This window comes from Pteropus medius, unplaced genomic scaffold (genome assembly GCF_902729225.1).
Source record: "Pteropus medius unplaced genomic scaffold, Ma_sr-lr_union100, whole genome shotgun sequence".
NCBI lineage: Eukaryota > Metazoa > Chordata > Mammalia > Chiroptera > Pteropodidae > Pteropus > Pteropus medius.
In genome coordinates this window covers 11,581,982-11,602,344 of record NW_024354500.1, presented here as the reverse complement: position 1 = coordinate 11,602,344, position 20,363 = coordinate 11,581,982, and the positions used below count along the sequence as shown (strand labels likewise).

General features: G+C 34.1%; 1 protein-coding gene and 1 pseudogene across 20 annotated transcripts in view; both read right to left on the bottom strand.

Annotated features, from left to right (window-relative positions):
* Positions 1–20,363, bottom strand: part of SNAP91 (synaptosome associated protein 91) — a 125,433-nt gene that overhangs the window by 35,573 nt on the left and 69,497 nt on the right. For 11 of the 20 annotated variants that reach the window (XM_039852840.1, XM_039852839.1, XM_039852854.1 and 8 more), the window contains 4 exons: positions 18,529–18,638; positions 16,340–16,458; positions 4,938–4,952; positions 4,623–4,790 (listed from right to left, as the gene is read on the bottom strand). In XM_039852840.1, coding sequence (XP_039708774.1) covers positions 4,623–4,790; positions 4,938–4,952; positions 16,340–16,458; positions 18,529–18,638 — 412 coding nt within the window. Of the gene's footprint in view, positions 1–4,622; positions 4,791–4,937; positions 5,134–16,339; positions 16,459–18,528; positions 18,639–20,363 lie in introns of those variants that run through there. The other 9 variants (XM_039852847.1, XM_039852849.1, XM_039852851.1 and 6 more) reach the window with 4 other exon arrangements.
* LOC120595162 (uncharacterized) lies at positions 3,044–3,162 on the bottom strand (annotated as a pseudogene).

Sequence of the window (20,363 nt, the reverse complement as noted above, 5' to 3'; positions counted from 1 at the left end):
GGGATGACACCACAAGGTTCTTATTCTGACTTATTCTTTTAAAATACTGTATTGCTTTAGTTGGAAAATGACCTATTTTCAACAGATTAAAATATAGCTTCATATTTTAAGAATGTTATTACTATTTAGGTAGAAAAGCCATTAAAATACATGTAACTCCAGTTTATAAATGGCTGAAGTGTACAAATGGTTCCCAACAAACCATGTTAATTATGTAAAAGAAAAACCCGGCGTTTTCTAAGTGACTCTATAGTTCCAAAGTACAATAGGAATGAAGGCATCATAAGTATGACTTGCTTTGGAAAAAAATGCCTGGAAAGTGGGGGCCAAAATTCACCTAGAACCTGGCACTTACCTGCTAGACTTCCCATCCTAAAACGCTGCCTTCCATAATATCTGCCAGAGTTTCATAGAACATTGTTCCTCTGGCCACTAAAAAGAATTTGTCAGTTATGCTTGGGAAATGCTACACAGTATACACCCCTTTTCTCTGAGATTTACACAGGATATTAGGCTGTAGGAAGTCCTACAATCAAAACACTTGTTTCTCAGTTTAAGCCAGCATGTTCCAAACTGATCTTAACATGAAACAACACACTTTCATAATCTCCCGAGCCCCAGTGTTAAGTGCAATAACAAACATTAGAGACTCGCTGGCTTAAAAGGTCTTTCAGAAAATCACAAATATCCCTAGAAGGGACAATGGCACGATCAATTATTCATATATTCAGATTTATTTAATCTGATTGCTTTTTTCAGCTACACTGAGTGAATATAATGTTCTGAGTAGAAGTCACTTAGGGGAAAGGTCAAATAATAATACTAGAGTATGAAAAATACACCAGGAGATAGGGCAGGCCTAATTCCCCTGATGCCATGATAAGGACACTAAAATAGAGGACTTAGAGTAGTACAAGAAAAGTCTAAGAGGAGGTTGGGAAGGAATGAAAATATTTTGCCATAAGTCAGGTCTATTTTCTTTCCTTTTATTCCTATAAAACCTGGAGACGAGGCTAATACTATTGGAAATAGTAGAAATGGTAATAGCAGTCACTCTTCAGTGAGTATTTATGTGCCAGTCATTGTGTCACTATTTTATGTCCTTTATTAGATTTAAGTCTTACATATCTTGTGATGGAGGTTCTACTATTTCCACTCTGTAGATAAGAGAATGTCGGCAAACGTCGGCAAACGGCAGAGTCAAGATTTGGCCATAAATTGACTGAGGTTTGTGTGTTTAACCACTACACCGCACTGCTGTGAACTGTGTCACATTCTACTCTACTATTTCCTCCATGTAAGATGAAATAAACACCAGCTATATCAGTGCTAGAGGTCAAATAAATATTCATGGGCTGGCCTGCTGGCCTCTTTAATTATCATTTATTTGTAAGTAGGTGTAACCTATATTTATAGCTCTAGCCTCAGGAGAAGTGATTTTTTTCTTCGTTTGTTTTCCTGTCAGCAAGACATCTCCTTTTTAATGCTTCTCCTGGTACTTAAAACTAAACATTATGAACTTAACTCATTTACTCTCATCAAAACTTCTCTTAAAGACAGGAGTCCAGCTGCTCCAGCTCCTGGCTCTTAAGTCTTCCCAGCCCAGGAAATGGAGATATGAATGAGTGAGACTGTACATGACCCCAGCCCCAGCCACTGTCTGAATGTAGCCACAAAAGGGATGCTGAGTGAGAACCATCCAGCTGAGCTCAGTCAGCTCCCAGAACTGTGAAGGATAATAATAAAATTTTGATGTTTTAAAAAACCAAAACTTCTTTTAATATTTAGCTTCCTTTCATTATTAACGACAGCATTATCCTTCCAGTATTGAAAACTAAAGCTATTTCCAATCCAGTTCTCTTTCCCTTGTTACCTATTTGCAGTTTATGTCTACATTCTGTCAATTTCAACCAGTGCTATTCTCTGCTGTTCTGTAATTATGGACTCAGTCCAGGCCTTACTCAGCAAGCCAGTCTCTCTGAGACTACTGCAGACTAGTCTTTTCTTTCTTCTAGCAATCTAGGAAGAATTTTATCTTAAACTTTTTATCATGTGATTACCTTTCTAAATATTTCTAATAGCTGCCTTTTCCCCAAGACTGAACTACTTTGCCCTTTTTCTCCAGACACACAGGCCATCTTTAAATCACATACTCAGTACAAAGGTTTCTTCAATCGTTCTCAACAGCTCAAGAGTCACTATTCCAGGTCCTTTTCTTCTATGGTCGGTTTGTTAACCAACATGTACAAATGAAGTCAGGCTTGTGAGGTAAGTTCCTAGGTTTTCCAGGCATTTGGTTTTGTGCTCACAGGCTATCATTCTTATGAAGGTTTGCTTACAAATTGGCACAGTGGACTGAAAGGGTGCCCCGGGGCCTGTGCTAAGCTGTTAGTAAGATTTTCAAAAATAGAAAACAGGATGTTTTTTAAAACGCTGTCTTTTATTTTCATCGATAGCTATAAGTTTTACTAAAACTTTTAAATATAACATTGCCTTGCAGTCCTGTTATGTATGACTACAGAAAGCAGATTTTATTTCTAAAGTTTTCTTTAAAAATAGAACATTTAGTAAATATGTTTTTTGAAAAAATTTTTTTTAATAACTTACATTAAGATGACCAAAATGTTATGTGGGTATAATCTGAATATTTAAAAATATTTAAAAACAGACATTTCCTATTTTTTAAATTTGTAATGAAAATACAGAATTAAAATATATAGAAAATTTTAATGTTTTAATATTCCATATCCATGAAATTAAACAATTAGCCATTATTCAGAAATTAACATTCCTGAATTTCTTAAGAAATCTACTTAATACTGCTGTACATGCTATGTAAAATGGCATGTTTTAAAGTTGTGTAAACAACTTTTGATTGATTTCTTAAAGGGGCAATAAGGCCTCTTAAAAATAGACTGAAAAACAAAAATCTAAACAGCTAAAGGTATAGAAATATATTTTTTTAGGCGAGGCAACCCTTGGTTGACCTCACAGATTGCAAGGACCTTGTCAGCTTACAATCTCTTATTTTTTATTTTTTTTACACCTATAGCACCTAGTCTTCCTAGGTGGTCTCCCATACAAGTACTAACCAGGACCGACCCTGCTTAGCTTCCGAGATCAGATGGGACTGGGCTTGTTCAGGGTAGCATGGCTACAGACTACAGAAATATTTAAGCACAAAATTGTTATCCATCCTGTCCCTATTTTTCTTGAAGTTTTTCTGCTAACATAAGCCTATGAGAAACCACCCATACCCAATACCTATAATGGATGGTGGAGGGTGTGAAACTGATTTTATAAATTTAAGCTAAAACTTTACTTTTTGGTCTCAAAATTTATAAAGGCATAACTGAAAAACTAATTTTCCCTAGTGGATGATGCTTTATAATAAATTATTCAAGAGTTTGCAAACCTCTCCTCCCTGCCCTTTTTTTTTTTCTTTTTTTAACAGGTTTCTCCTGTAGTAGGAATGGCAGTGCAAATTCCTTGCATGAAACAGTAGCAACGATGCTGTGTCTAGTTGAGTGTTCTTTGTCTTAGGCAATGTTGGCAAATCTCAGAGATTAGTGTATGGCACATAGCACAATGGTATGTAACAGTGTATAAATGTATATTCCCAGGAGTGTATATTAACTCCGCCGGAGCCTGCCAGATCTCTCCCGCCCTCCCCGCCATTTGCTTCCTCCAATTTCTTTACTATATCATCAAAGTGCCCTGGGAAAGATGTTATATTGTAATGAAGAAACATAAAGCTATGATGACTATAACACTACTCAATGTATGCATTTGATATGAGCACGTCTCCAGGTTTGGACATTCATACCACTCAGATGGAAATATGTAAAAAAATAAACAAACAAACAAAATAACTGGCTTCAGATGGCTCATCAGATCCAGGCATACTATATTGGCAGAGTCTAGGATATATGACTCAAGCCCACAGCTGTAAATCAACTGTGTCAGAATATACATTTTCATGGAAAGTATATTTTTGGACAATCATTTCAAAGTCTGCCTTAAACCTGTTTTCAACCCAGTTCAAGTGCTGATTCAAATGATCTCTCAAAGTCCTCAAGCCAAAGATGATCCAAGCTTTTGCTTAGAATAAGCTTAAAGTTGCAAAAATGGGTGTATCCCTAAACTCTCTTCAGAGACTTCCAAATCTGAACTATTCTTAGATGATTTTTTTTGTCCTAAATCTTAAGAACTAACTTAGGCCAGGATTTCCCTTCTCATATTCACCAAACATTTGTCTCTCTGCTAGTTTGAATTTTTCCAAGAAGCCAAACCTAATTATGATCGAGAGGTCTGGTACCACTCTTGTATAAATACTGCAGGGTGGGAGCGTATATGGGACAATTGAGTCCTAGTAGCAAATTAAATCCTAACTTTTAAGAAATGCAAAATCAAATGGATTTAAAGCATTGCAACCTCTGCTCTAAAACCACTAAAATTAAGTGAAGATAAATTCGATAAATTTAGTGAAGATAAATATATGTGAATAAACATTTAAAAAGTACTTAAACACTTGAACATGCTGTTATATAATGTACAAATTTTTAAGGCAATGTTAGCAATCCTGGAAGGAAAACCAAAGAAGAGTGATGTGACTAACTAACCTCCAAAGAGATCCACTTCAGCAGTGACAGCAGTAACAGTGGTAGTAGTTGAGGCAGAAGCTGAAGCAGTTGCTATTTCAGCAGTTGTAGTAGGAGGGGTAGGTTCTGGTGCAAATGGATCTGAAATCTGTGCTTCAGAGGGAACAGAAGAAAGTGCAGCCAAAGAGTCTATGTTGCACCAGAGATGGAGAACAAATAGAAGAGAAGAAAAGGAAAGGACAAAAGATATACCAGATTTCAAATAATCAAAACGAGGACGGTTATTAAGATGCGGAAGTCTCTCAAAACAGAAGTTTAAAATAAAGCTTTACTCACCCTCTCCCAAAAGGTCTATCCATGTCCATTATGTGTCAGCATACGAAGAAATAAGAGATAAAGCTGAAACATTCAACCACACCAATGTCCAAGCGGGATGAGGCACTAAAGAAAGTCTAACTTTCTGGGCCACTTGTAAATAAATGTACAGTCATCCCTCCGTATCCATGGGTTCCACATCCATGGATTCAACCAGCTGTGAATCAAAAATTATATTTGAAAAAAAAGTCGTGTTGTTGCTGATGTGTACTATGTAGCTAGGCCTATGATGAATGGTTACGTCTGTACTGAATATGTACAGACTTTTTTTCTTATCATTATTCCCCAAACAATACAACAACTATTTACATGACATTTACTGCATTATGTACTATATGTGATCTGAAGATAATTTAAAGTATATGGAAGGGTATGTATAGAATATATGCAAATACTATTCATTTTGTATGGGGACTTTAACATCTTCAGATTTTGGTATCCGTTGGGGTCCTGTAACCAATTCCTGGGGGATACTGAGGGATGACTGTATTACATATTATTATCATAGAACTTTTGAGCTGAGAGGGACCTTAAAGATCCTTTAGACCCAATTTCCCATTTCATAGATGGGAAAACTAAGAGCAAGGGAGGTCAAGACACTTACCTTAAGTCAGGTCTAAACAATTTTGACAAACTTGACTTATTTTTTACCAGATTTACCATTTCATCTGATTTGATTTTGCTATACTATAAATGTCAATTCTGAAGAAACTGTAGCTAACTGAACTTTATTGATCTTCTTTATGTGATTTGCTACTGCAGTCCAGAATGCCAGAGAAAAAGAGGTTTCATAATAGCTACAGTTTGTAGAACGTACGAAACATAGTTGAAGAAATTAATGCAGGTTTAGGGGCTAGAAAAAAGAAACCCTAACCTAAACCATTTTCTTTATAAGTTTCACATTATCAGATTTTCTAAAGTCGATATGTAAATATTAACATTTAAAACCATTATGTGATAACACATGAGAATTATTTTTAAGATAAATGTGACGTGTTATGCATCAAAACTTTTCAGTCTTTCTGAGGTCAGCATACCACTGGGACGTTCCTACTTTCTTACTGTTCAACAGTGGGATTACAGTTGGCATCCTAAATAAAAAAGCCTAGGAGGGATTATTCTTAACTATACTGTGACTTTAGGTTAAACATTTAGTGTCCAGTGGCATTCTTCTGCTTTCAGTCACATAATACACCTCAGGGCTTATATCTGAATTCGTGAATGTTACTGGAAACTTACTTTAATCATAAATTTTAAATCAGAACTCATTAGGGAGGTATTTTTTTCAAAGCCTGAAAAACAAATGAAATCTGGTGACAGCCAGAAGGGAGGGGTTTTGGAGGCTGAGAGAAAAGAGTGAAGGGTTAAAGAAGTACAAATTAGTAGTTGATGATGGTCACAGGGATGAGAGGCATGGCATAGGGAATGCAGTCAGTAGTAATATAATGGCTATGCGGAGAGCCAGAGGGAAGATAGAGTAATCAGGGGGATCATTTCATAAACTATATAAATGTCTAACCAATGTACTGTTTACTTGAAACTAATAATAAAATTAAAAAAAATAATTTAAAAAGAAAACAAAAATACAAATGAGAACTCAGTAACCAAAAATTCTAGAAGACATTTAAAAAGCTCAGAAATAGAAATTTGACATTAAAATAATCACATTCATCTAATTGTATATTTTTCAAACCCAATGAATATTATATAAGGCACTCTACAGCTACACTAAGATAATCAAGCCTCTTTCTAACCAAACCTTACATATTTCGTAACAACATTAGGAAATTATAGCACATGGAGTACTTGACATCAGAAACAGTTTTGAAATTTTAGAATGTATACCTAATAAATAGCAGGCGAAAAGGACCTATATTGACTTGGTTGACCTATGTTGATTAGGGTATGTTCTGCTGTTAGGTGGCCAGGTCCAAAATCCTAAGAAACAGAAGGTCCTTGCAATAATTCCTCAAACCAACAGTACCTGAACCATACAAATGTTACTCCATAGTTACACTTCCTAAAAATATTAATTGGAAACCAAAGTGGGTCATCAGAAGCCAGACAGACTTGGCTTCTCTCTTCTCCTGGCACTGGTGGGACTCTCCCTAGCCCTGCCCTTGTCAATGATTATTTCATGGTGCAATGTGACTTAGCAAAAGAGCTCAGAGCCATGTGATTTAACAGTTTCCAGACCTGCTATTGTCTATGCTAGAGAATGAGCAACTTTTTTCATACGTTTGGTAAGTGAGAAAGGAAAAGACTTATTTATGTGTACTAGAAGGAGTTAGAAATAAAAAGATTTAAAAAAAGTATACAAGATTAAAATATTTGTTCCTTGTTTTTGACCAGTGTTATTTTTGGCTGTAAGGTGTTGATAATTCCTGCAGTGATATGATGGAAGATGAAAAGTAAAATTTTCTAGGAAAATGTACGATAATTAGGCATATTGGTAGATAACTGACATTAACAAACTTTTTCCATTCCTGGAAACCAGATTTTAGTCTCTAAAATCTTAATTTTCTAGATGAAACATAACTTGCTGCTTATTCCTTCTTTTATGTAAATTTTCCTCTACTATAAAGTTTCTATTTTAGGATGATGGGAACAGTTCTTAAGTATTCTCAAAACTGCCATTTTTTGTAAAGAATTAAACTATACAAAAAAAAAAAGATTACAGCAGTAGAGTTCCATTTATTTCCAAGTAGTATATAATCAGAGATTTTTCTGCATTATAGAAATTGCAAGATATTTCTATAATGCAAAAATAAATAAAATATTCATTGTTACTGAGGAAACACAACTACAACTAAATTAAGAAGGAAATCTATATTCTGCAGTGAGATGTGGCTAAACTTTTAGATTATTATGAAGATTAAATGTGTTAATATATTTAAGTGCTTACCCATATCTGAAACATAAATGCTTGAATATGATAGCTAATAATAGTAATAACTAACATTTAAATCAAACAATAATTTTCATTATTGAACTGTGAATTTCAAAGGTTCTAAATCTTTCAGAGTGTGTGTGCGTGTGTGTGCATTTGCATATTTCCATGTATATGAAAATAGCCTATAGATATCCTTCAGATTTCATTAATGAGAAAATGATAATATGGATTACAAAACTGCTTGCACTGTAGTTAATATTCCACATGGAAATTATTAAAGTTATATGATCACATAATATTGATGAGCCTTCAAAAGCATGTTGGTAATTAATTTCTAATAGGTCTATTCTAATAAAATCCTAGCAGTAATTCCATGTTTCTCAAGAGGTAGAAATTTCACTTCAAGCATTTATAAGAAATTATCTGTTTTCCCACTTCTAAGACACATGAAAATACAACACACACATCCTCGTTTGTGCTGAGAGATTAATTTACTATGATGAAGAAAATGTTCTCCCTATTATGAGGCCAAAGGTAGAAATTTCAAACATACTTTGTATTCTTTCCAACGTTTATTATTAGTCCACAGGGCCTAAGTCAAGGCTTCTGTCTTAATTATAAGAAAAAGTGCTCCCTCTGGGCCAGCAGATAGACAAAGAAAAGCACTTTTTTTGTCTCAAGGACATGGAAGGCTCGCAGCTTGGCTAGCAGAAAGCAGTGTGGATATATCAGACCCTTTCATCATGCGCAAATTACATGTCCGTGTCAGACAGCCCTGGCTGGAACCGCACTATTCTCTTTTCTTCTATATCCACTGAAATCTCAATATTATGTGTCTTAGCAAAAAGCATTTGGGGATGAATATGAATAAAAATGCTACACTGCAATTTAAAAAGAGTTCACCTAGGTTTTTCTCTTGTGAATGAAAAAGGGGCTCTGTAATAAATCAGTGACTGAAAGTAACCTCACAGGGTTATCTGATCATAAACTCCTAACTGGGCAGATCAGGGTAGGTAGTCAGCTCTAGGCCTACAACTTCTTTAGCAAAATGTTTATCCTTGCTTTACAGAAGCCCTGTCCTTTGTTCTTGTGCATCTAGGTTAACACACCTTTGAAATGCCAGAGTAATCCTCTTTTTCAGATCCCTCAGAGGCAGTAACCACTCTCAAGGGAGCACATACTCTTGTTAACTATCCTGTACTCCAGAGTTCTAGATATTTCCCTGCCTTGCTTTCTCCTCCCTTCATGTAATCTTCCTTGGTCCCTTCTTAATTCCAAATGTATAAAAAGGACTGTAAAACTGTCATTCTCTGGAGCATTTGAAACCTTGCTTCCTGACATGTCATTGGTTTGGCTCAAATAAACTCATAAAAATTCTATACAGGTTTGGATGTTTCTAATGTAAACACTTTTTATTTGACATTCTTTTGATGTCAAAAGTAAAAAGGAGACAAAATTTATCTTCAATTTCATGCTAGAGATATAAGGTGAAAGGTGACAGTCTACAGCTTCGCTGTCCATTAAAGTTCTAACTAAATCACTAAATGTAAAAGTCACATTTGAATTTTATGATGGAGAAAGTACGATTTAAAAATATAGATTTGAAGGATTCTTAAATAAACAATAATACCATACACTGTACAAGACACTAGGATGATGAAAATAAATTATTAGCAAATAGCAGTAATCATTTTTTTAAAAATGAAGTTCCAAATGAAAACATATGAACTAGAAGAATGCCTTTATAACATCTCTAGAGCAAAATTTTCCTTTACCGACTGAAATTCGATAAAGTTAAATGAAGTTGAAAAAACAATTTTATTTAAAAAATTGATAGCTGTAAGCTTGGGAGTTGAACATTTCGACATAGGAAAAGGTTGAAATACTAAAAATGGAAAAGCACCTATATTTAAAATGCTCATATTTCTAGTTAGCAACTTTATTAGAGAACTGGTTATCTTTTGTTTATTTTGTTATCAAAAACACTTAGAAATAAAATCAAGAGATGATAGCATGTACTTTTGATGTCATAGTAACACACTGTTTATCAAGTCCACCCAAGGATTATTTAATTATCTAGGGGAATTTGCAATTTAACTTAATTAAGGATCCTGATTCTGAGATGATATATTAAGTTACAGATCTTGTCTGCTAGTGATGCAAATAATATTCTGTGTGGGAGAAAAGATAACCTCAAGATATGGTTTCTACTGCCCTATCAAACATTAACCTGTTTTGTATCTAACCTAGCCATCTTATTCTAACATTCCCTTTCAAATGTCTATAAATACTCGATTCTTCAAAATGCACTTTGAACCAGTGTTATCATTTTACTGCTTTCCTCATCAGCAAGTTAATGTCTTTTACCTATGTTGTTTCATTTTTCTCCCAGCTTTACTGAGGTATAACTAAGAAATAAAAATAGCACATATTTAAGATGCACGGTGTGGTAGTTTGATACACATATACATTGTGAAAGATTACCATAATCAAACTAATTAATTAACACTGTCATCATCTCACATAGTTACTAGCTTTATTTTTTGGTGACAATACCTAAGATTTACTCTCTTAGCAAATTTCAAGTATATAATACAGTATTGTTACAATAGTCACAATGCTGTACATTAGCTCTCTAAAATTTTTTCACCTTAAAGCTTACCATTTGTACCCTTTGGCCAAGATCCCCCTTTTTGCTTTCTGCCCTCCACCTCCCTCCCCTACGTCCAGTTTCTGGCAAATACCATTTTATTTTCTGCTTCTATGAATTTGACTTTCTTAGATTATACATTTAAATGAGATCATACAGTATTTGTCTCTCTGCGTCTGGCTTATTCACTTAGGATAATGTTCTCCATGTACACCATGTTTCACAAATGGAAGGCTTTCTTTCTTTTTTAGGTCTGAATAATATTCCACTGAATACATATAGCACATTTTCCTAATCCTTTTGTCCACTGATGGACATTTCAGTTATTTCTGTATCTTGGCTATTGTGAATAATGCTGCAATGAACATGGGAGTACAGAGATCTCTCATACTTATATCCATATTCATATCCATATGTATACATTCAGAAGTTGGATTGGTGAATCATAAGGTAGTTCGATTTTTGATTTTTTGAGGAATCTCCATCCTGTTTTCCAAATGGCTACACCAATTTACATTCCCGCCAATAGTATATAAGGACTCCCTTTTCTCCACACCCTCACCAACACTTGTTATCTCTTGTCTTTTTGATAACAGCCATCCTAACAAGTGTGGGGTGATATCTCATTGTGGTTTTGATTTGTATTTTCCTAATGATTAGTGATACTGAACACCTTTTCATATACCTATGGTCATTTGTATGTCCTCTTGGGAAAATATCTATTCAGGTCCTTTGCCCATTTTTAAAATCAAGTTATTTGTTTCTTTGCTATATTTTGGATATTAACCCCTTATTAGATAGATGGTTTCCAAGTACTTTCTCTCATTCTATAGGTTGCATTTTCATTTTATTGCTGGTTTCTTTTTGCTATGCAGAGCTTTTTAGTTTGATATAGTCTTACTTGTTTATTGTTGCTTTTGTTGTGTTTCAGTGTAATATCAAAAATTCATTGCTAAGACCAATGTTTAGGAACTTCTTCTCTATGTATTTTTCTAGGCGTTTTATGGTTTAAGGTCTTATATTTAAGTCTTTAATCCATTTGAGTTAATTTTTGTATGTGATGTAAGATAAGATTCCAATTTCATTCTTTTGTGTGTGGATATCCAGTTTCCCCAACACCATTTCTTAAAGAAACTATCCTTTCCCGACTGTGCATTCTTGGCTTCCTTGTCAAAGGTTAGTTGACCATGTAGATGTGGGTTTATTTCTGAGCTCTATTCTGTTCCATTGGTTGAGGTGTCTTTTTATACAAATACCATACTGTTTTGAGTACCGTAGTTTTGTACTATAGCTTAAAATAAGGAAGTGTGATGCCTCCCACTTCGTTCTTTCTCAAGATTGTTTCGGCTATTTGAGATCTTTTGTGGTCTGTACAAATAACAGAATTATTTTTTTCTATTTATGGGCAAATGTTGTTACAGTTTTTCTAGGGATTGCATTGAATCTGTAGGTCGCTTTGGGTAGTATGGACATTTTAATAATGTTAATTCTTCCAACTCATGAACACAAACCATTTATTTGTGTCTTCCATTTCTGTCATCAATATTTTATAGTTTTTAGTGTACAGATCTTTTGTTTCCTTAAATTAATTCCTAAGTATTTTATTCTTTTTAATGCCATTGTATACAAAATTGTTTTCTTCCTTTCTTTTTTAGACAATCTGTTGTTAGTATATAGAAATGCGATGGATTTTGTATGTTGATTGTTTACCTTACAACTTTACTGAATTCATTTATTAGTTCTACAGTTTTTTGGTGGGGTCTTTAGAATTTTATACATGTAAGCCTTTCTCATATTTGTCATCTGAAAAGGTAATTTTACTTCTTCCTTTTTGATTCATATGCCTTTTATTTCATTTTCTTGCCTAATTGCTCTAAGACTTTCAATACAATGTTGAGTAGACATGGAGAGAGTGGCGTCTTGTCTTATTCCTAATCTTAGAGGAAAAGGTTTCAGCATTTCACCATTGAATATGATGTTAGCTATGGGCTCGTCATATGCAGCCTTTATTATGTTGGAGTACAGTCCTTCTATACCTAATTTGCTGGGAGTTTTTATCCTCAGAGAATGTTGAATTTTGTTAAATGTTTTTTCTCCATATATTGAAATGGTATAATTTTGAACCTTTATCTTTATAATGTGGTATACCATGTTTATTGATTTACATATGTTGAACCACCTTTGCATCCCAGAGATAAATCCCACTTGATCATGGTGTATCATCCTTCTAATGTATTGCTGAATTGGGTTTGTTAATATTTGTTCGGGATTTTAAAAGTAATGTTCATCAGGGGTATCACCCTGTAATTTACTTTTCTTATAGTTTCCTTATCTGTCTCTGGTTGGGTAATAGTAGCCTCAAAAATTAGTTTTGAAATATTTCCTTCTTTTCAATTTTTTTTGGAAGAGTTTGAGAAGTACTGTCATTAATTCTTGTTTAATGTTTGGTAGCACTTATCTGTGAAGCTGTCTGGTCAAGGGTTTTTCTTTGTTGGGAGATTTTGGATTACTGTTTCAATCTTATTCATTATGGGCCTGTTCAGATTTTCTGTTTCATTATGATTCTGTGTTGGTCCATTTTATGTTTCTAGGAATTTATCCATTTATTCTAAGTTATCCAATTTGATGGCATCTAACTGTTCATAGTAGTTTCTTATGTTCCTTTGTATTTCTTTGGTATGGTTGTAATAATATTTATGATTTTTTTTGAGTCCTTGTTCTTTTTTTCTTGGTTAGTCTAGCTAAAGTTTTGTTATTTTAAAAAATCTTTAAAAAAACACTAACTCAGTTTTCTTTAACCTTTTCTACTGTCTTTCTGGTCTCTACTTCATTTATTTCTGCTCAAATATTTATCATTTCCTTCTTCTAACTTTGGACTAAGCTTGTTCTTATTCTAGTTCCTTCAAGTGTAAAGTTTGGTTTTTTATTTGAGATCTCTCTTTTTCTTAATTCAGGCATTTATCACTATTAACTTCCCTCTTAGATCTGCTTTTATGGCATCCCATAGGTTATGGTATGCTTCTATTTTTGTTTGTCTTAAGATACTTTTAAATTTATGATTTCTTCTTTGACCCATTGGCTGGCCAGGAGTATATTATTTAATCTCCATATATGTAAAATTTTCAATTTTCCTTCTGCTACTGATTTCTACTTTCATACCACTGAGTTCTGAAAAGATACTTAATATGATTTCAATCTTCTTTAATATTATCTTAAAGAAGATCTATATTAGCACTGTTTTTGCCAACTAAAAAATCTGAAGAGGATTTTCGCTTTTACAAAAAAAAAAAAAAAAAGGCAAAAAGCAAAAATAGTGGTTAGTTTTTGTTTCTGTAGCCTTAAAGTTAAAGCAAGCCTCTTATAGGCAGCATATTGTTGGATCTTGAACCACTCTGTCTTTTGATTGAAGCATTTAATACATTTATATTTAAAGTAATTACTAATAGGTAAGGATTTAACTATTGCCATTTTGTTTACTATTTTCTGTTTTGTAGTTCCTTTGTTCTTTTCCTTCTCTCTTCCTTTCTTTCCTTTCTGTCTTTCCTTCTTTCTTTCCTCCCTCCCCCTTCCCTCTCTCTCCTCTTTCTCTCTCTCCCTCCTTTCTTGCTGTCTTTTTCTCTTGTTGATTTTCTTTAGTGGTATGCCTTGATTTCTTTCTCTTCATCTTTTGAGACTCTACTATGGTATTTTTTTTCTTTGTGTTTACCATGGGCTTACATAAAACATCTTATAGTTATAATAGTCTATTTTAAGCTGATAACAATTTAACTTCAATCACATATAAAAACTCTACACTTTTACTCCTCCTTCCCTTGCATCTTATACTTTGATATCACACTTTACATCTTTTTATACTGTGTATATATTAAGAAATTATTGTAGTTTTAGTTGTTTAAATTCTTTTGTCTTCTAACTTTTATGCCAGAGTTAAAAGTGATTAATCTATCATCACTACAGTATTAGAATATTATGAATTTGACTATATATTTACATTTAACAGTGAGCTTTATACTTTCATACATTTTCCTGTTGTTACTTAGTATTCTTTTGTTTTAACTTGAAGGACTCCTTTTAGTATTTCTTGTAAGGTAGGTCTAGTAATAAACTCACTCGGCTTTTGTTTGTTGGGGACTGTCTTTTACCTTCATGTCTGAAGGTGAGATATGTTGAGCATAGTATTCTAGGTAGGCAGTTATTTTCTTCAGCACGTTCAATATATCATCCTACTTCCTTCTGTCTAGCCTACAAAGTTTCTGCTGATAAATGTGCTGATAGCCTTATCAAGATCCCCTTGTAAGTAATGAGTCGATTTTTCTCTTGCCTTTCTCAAAATTTTCTTTGTAACTGACTTTGACAGTTTGATTAAAACTGTGTCTTGGGCTAATCATCTCTGGGTTGATACTGCTTGGGGACTTTTGAATTACATAAATATAAATGTCCATATCCTTCCCAAGCTTTGGGAAGTTTTCAGCCATTTTAATAAGCTTATGCCATTTTCTCTCCTTTTTTCTCCTCTGAGACTCCCATAATGCATATATTTGTTCATCTGACATCATCCTATATACGTCCCATAAGATTTGTTCACTCTTTTTCCTATACGGCCCGTAAGCTTTGTTCACTATTTTTCTTTTTAGTTTCGCTAACTGGATATTTTATAATGATCTCTTCTTAAGTTTGCTGTCTTTATTCTGTCTGATCAAGTCTGCTGTCAAGGTCAGCACCTGTTATCCAATGCACAGGCACACGTGGCTCCTCCTGGGTCCCGTGGCAGATATTGCTGGTGACAAAACCAAAGTCAAATAGGACTTCATGTGAGTCCACAGGAAGATGGTGGTGTTGTCTTAGGTTGGTAGCAAGAACCAAGGTTGGTGAGCTTTCCACCTGGGCATAGGCCAGACTTCTCAAAACAACCCTCCTCGGTCTTGGGCTCTACTGGGGTTTTGCAACCTCCTTTCTGGTTCTCAACGCTCCCACAGAGACACTTTTATCCATGGCTGGTTGCCAAATTACTATTGCTGTGGGGAGATATGATGGAGGCATCTCCTATTCCACAATCTTGCTTAAGTCACTTTCTCTGTGTTGTTTCTATAGTTGCATGTGTCATTAAAATTTTTTAAAATTTTTTATTTTGATAATTTGATGTAGTAAGGCAATATATTAAAACCAACTCTGTGTAGCGTTTGGAATTATGCAGCAATTAACTTAATTTTTATATTAGTGTTAAATATGCTTTTAATCAAATACTTACATGAGCTTATTTTTTTTTTTTTCTGAGATGCATGAATAAAATAGGAATCAAGCATTTAAGTGTCATTCCTCTCGATCAGTTTAGTTTGGATCTTTTCTGACACAAACAAGAATCCATTCCAGATTTCAAGTGCATTAAGTCAAAAACAACATGAATTAAACTAATTCAGGTCGAAAGGAATCAATGAAAGAGGCTATACCTGAACAAACCAAATTAGAAATGCTGCCTTTGATTAATCTTACAAATTTGCAGGAATATCCAATTCTCTAAAGCCTGAATCTTTAGAAAACAAGTACTAAAAATAATCTTAATTTCAGAATAGCAAAATAGTACTACCTCTGCTCCAACTTTTAAAATTAAAAGTATATGACTACTTGAACATTTTAACTGTATTACAGGTACTTTTTCTGTTTCTGTCTCTCTCTTTCAATATATATGTCAATCAATATATACCATTCTTAGCATTTTCTCTTTGAGTAGCATTCTGAATCCTTAGAAGGTAAGTATAACTGTTATAGCCTGAATAAAAACAACTAAATAGATAAATGGTATGGCTGTCTGGTTTCACTCACCTCCCCAAGCAGTGGCTCCTCCTGAAGGTGGTGGTGGTGCTGGTGCTGCAGCTGCTGCCGCCCCTCCAGAAGAAAAGTCTGGCTGGAGGTCCAGGAGATCACTAGATGGTTTAGAAGTGCTGAAAGGAAAATATAATTTTAAAATCAGAGTTTGAAAATTTATAATGTAAATATGCTTTTTAAATAAAGGCTTATACAGAAAACATCAAAGATTTTGTATATTTTAAATCAAATATGAGAGTAACGTTCTGGAAAGTATAGCAGTATAACATATGTTCTTCTACCAAGGGTTGGCAAACTACTTTTGTAAAGGGCTAGATGCTAAGTATGTTAGGTTTGTGGGCTAAATGATTTCTATCATTACTCGACTCTGCCGTAGTAGAATGAAATAAGACACAGACGATACAAAAACAAGTAAATGTGCCCTTGTTCCAGTAAAACTTTATTTACAAAAACAGACAGTGGGGTGCATTTTGACCCCTGGCCCATGGTTTGCCAACTCTTGCTCTATAAACAATAACAAAGTTAAACTATACTTCAAGCAATGGGTCACTATCAGATCACAGTGCAGAAATTAAAAAAGGGAAAACCTAAATGCCTCAAAGTAAGGTGGAATTTTCTTAAATATGTTATGAAATGCTGACTATGAGAACTGTGACAAAGGAAACATACTGTAAATATTAAAGGTATGAGATTATGGGTACTTTCTTCTATATTCTACTTTTTTTTGTATGAAAAAATTGTCCTGAGAAAAAGAACTTATTTATGAACCAAAGATACTAAAATAAATAACTACTACTATTCCTTTTCTCTAAGTAAACAACAATATATCAGGTTTGTCTGTTATGACGCTTCACCTTAAAATACTTCTATATTTTTTATTCTTATTCACTTGGGGCTGTGCTTTTCAAAGCTCCCCCATCTGCAGAAGTTTTAAGGAAGAGCTTAGAGCTTTGCTATTCAAAGTGTGGTCCCCAAACTGGGAGCATCCTAGGACCTTGTTAGAAATGCAATATCCGGCCTTACCCCATTTCTACTATACTAGAATGTTTATTTTAACGTGACCCCATGTGTTTCGTATGTACATTTAACTTGAAGAAGCACTGGCCTAAATGTCACCAGATCAGGTGCGAAGCCATCAGGGGCCCAGGTTCCCCACCCTTCTCTGTATACGGCAGTTCCATCTTGATCTTTTTTACATTTTAGATTTTCAAGTAATACTCTTTTGAAAACAGACCTCTGCTGCTTTAAAAAAAAACAAAAAAACCCTAAAACTTGCCTAGTGTTGATGTCCATTTCATAAATACAAGTGATCTAAGTGCCAGGATAGGGAAACATATTTGTTATTAAGATCCACATCAGAGCTTTTATAAGAAGCAACTTATCTTAGTATAGAGGCAGAAAGGACTTGGTTTTACCAAACTTGAGATTATAAAAAGAAGAACTAAGCAAGTAGAGGGTAACACACATGGTTAACATGGGTGCATTAGTTGGATTTATTGCTCAATTCAAAACTTGTCTCCAAATACAAGGAATTTATAATCAGAGTCATAGATACTAGAAAACAAGACTAGCATCTTCTCAAGGCAAAACAGCCAAACAAAGTGTTGACCATTATTATTTGAGGAAGCCCCTATGAGTTGGGGCTTTATTTTAGGCCGACCTGAGATTTCACAGAATGCTCATGCACCCCTACCTTTCTTACGCCAGTTCTGACCTGCAGGTGCTTTAAAAGCTGATTAGGAACACCACAGGGGTCTCTTCCTACCACCAGAGTCTGAGTCCCTCAGATGGACCATCAAATTCAGCTACAAAGGTGATTTTTTTTTTTTAAAGCACTTTAAGCACCCTTTAAATTTCCCACGAGAAACTACTTTTAAAGAACATTTTCCTTATCAGCCTATTTCAGAAGAATTGAAGTGTGGGCAGTATTTTTCTACTTTCTTTCCCAAATGTGCGGGCAACAAAGTGATTTCCACAGTTTAGATCTTTCTAATGCTTTGAGAGGTACAGGCCTAGGTGGCCGTATAGGGTATAAAAGAACTTGCTTTGTGTACCTAAAATAATAAAAATATCACATATTAGGACTAGCTTTCATTTTCTGAAATCATTTGGGTTCAGTACATAAAAATAAAACAAAACCTCATCGAAATATTAATAAACAATTCACTGCATACTCATCAACTAACCTGACCGGGACAGCCGCAGATGCAGTTGCAAATAAATCAACCGGTGGGGATGTGTCAATAGTTTTAGCTGGTGTAGAATTAGGAGACGTAACAGTTGTAGCTGGAGAAGACTGAAAGTGAAGATGCACAACACACTCTAGTCAAATATGAATCTACAGGACACAGAGCAACAGGACTTTCACTTTGCAGATCCATGACATTCCCAGCAATTTTTTGGTAGCTCTTCTTTGGAGAAAATCCAAAACTCAAGAAAATTTGAATCGAGAATCGTAATACATAATCAATAGTGGACAAAACATCTTTCAAATTTTAGAAGTTAAATGTAATTTATATAAAATGATAAAAATATTTTATTTACATATTAAATGACAATATATTTGTCATTTAATATGTAAATAAAATATTTTTATCATTTAATATATAAAATGACAAAAACATTGGCCTAACATTGCAAAGACTTTTTATTCATGTATTTAAAATTAAAGCTAAATGTATTTCCTGAACATAAAATTAGTGGGAATTATTTTCCTAGCTGCCAAAAAATTTTTAAATGATCACTTGCAATAATTGGCATAAAACCAAGGCCATTCTTCTTCCTTTGTATCCTAAACAGACTTCATATGAAGTTTTCTCATGTGCCTTTGAAATCTGGCTAATATATTTAAAAATTAAAATTTTTATTGAATTACTATCCTAATTCTATTTTCTTTTATTTTATCTATTTAATTCTTCACATAGTCACAAGAGAAAGATTAATGGACCATCTCAAAACAGTCCACTGATACTTAGTTCTGTAAGTGGAATCGAGATATAACAGTAAGTAAAGTACACGAAGACCAAGATCACGCACGGGCTTTCAGACACTGCCGTAAATGGATACCCGATTTCAGATATACCAAACTTAAAGAACATTTCAAAAAGAATAATTTAAAAAAAAACGACTGAGGAGATAAGAAATTTATATAAATTTTCATACTTAACCAGTATTTGTCTAATATCTATTTGTCTAAGAATATAACTAATCAAGAAGTCAAAATTCAGTAGATACACATGTGCCAAGCATTCGGTAGTTTGATAAAGACAAACATATGAGCAGTATGGATATAATTACTCAGAAAATATCAACTCAAGCCTCTCTTCACCCAAAATTCAAATTTTTCAAATGGAATGAGAAAGATTATCAAGAGAATAGAAAGGACCAACTAAAATTAACTTGCACATAATCCACTGTGAACACTGACAATTCCTCTAAAAGAAATCAGTTTTTTTTTTAAGAGCAATACAGGTAAATAAGCTTAGAAAGTGATGTTTATGAAACACCACCAAGAACTAAATGACAGCAATGAATCTACAAACATAAATACAGAAATGAAGATCTTCAAAGACCCATTAAACATCGCCTTGTAACAGCAATTTCTGAAGAGATGAGAGAGCTAGGAAAACAGAACCAAAATAATCCTGTTATTTGAAGAAGAAAAAGTCAATAAAATTCAGTTCAGCCTAAATGGAGAAACAGACCATCTCAAAGGATGCCATAATTTTACCATACTCTACTCGGCAGTCATATGTTAGAATTTTTCACATAGACATAATGATTTGAAACCTGGCTTTGTATCCGAATCACCAGGGAGCCTTTTGTTTGTTAGTTTTATCTGATTGTTTGTTCAAGCTCCCCGAGGGACTCAGGCAGCAAGCCAGGCACTGGCACAGTATAGGGTGTCTGGGACACCCCTCCCCAACCCCGGTGCAGTGATGATGATATCCTTCATGTCCGTAATGACAGCAATTATATAGTGGAAACTTGTCAAAGAAGAAAGAGCTCATTTATTAATCTA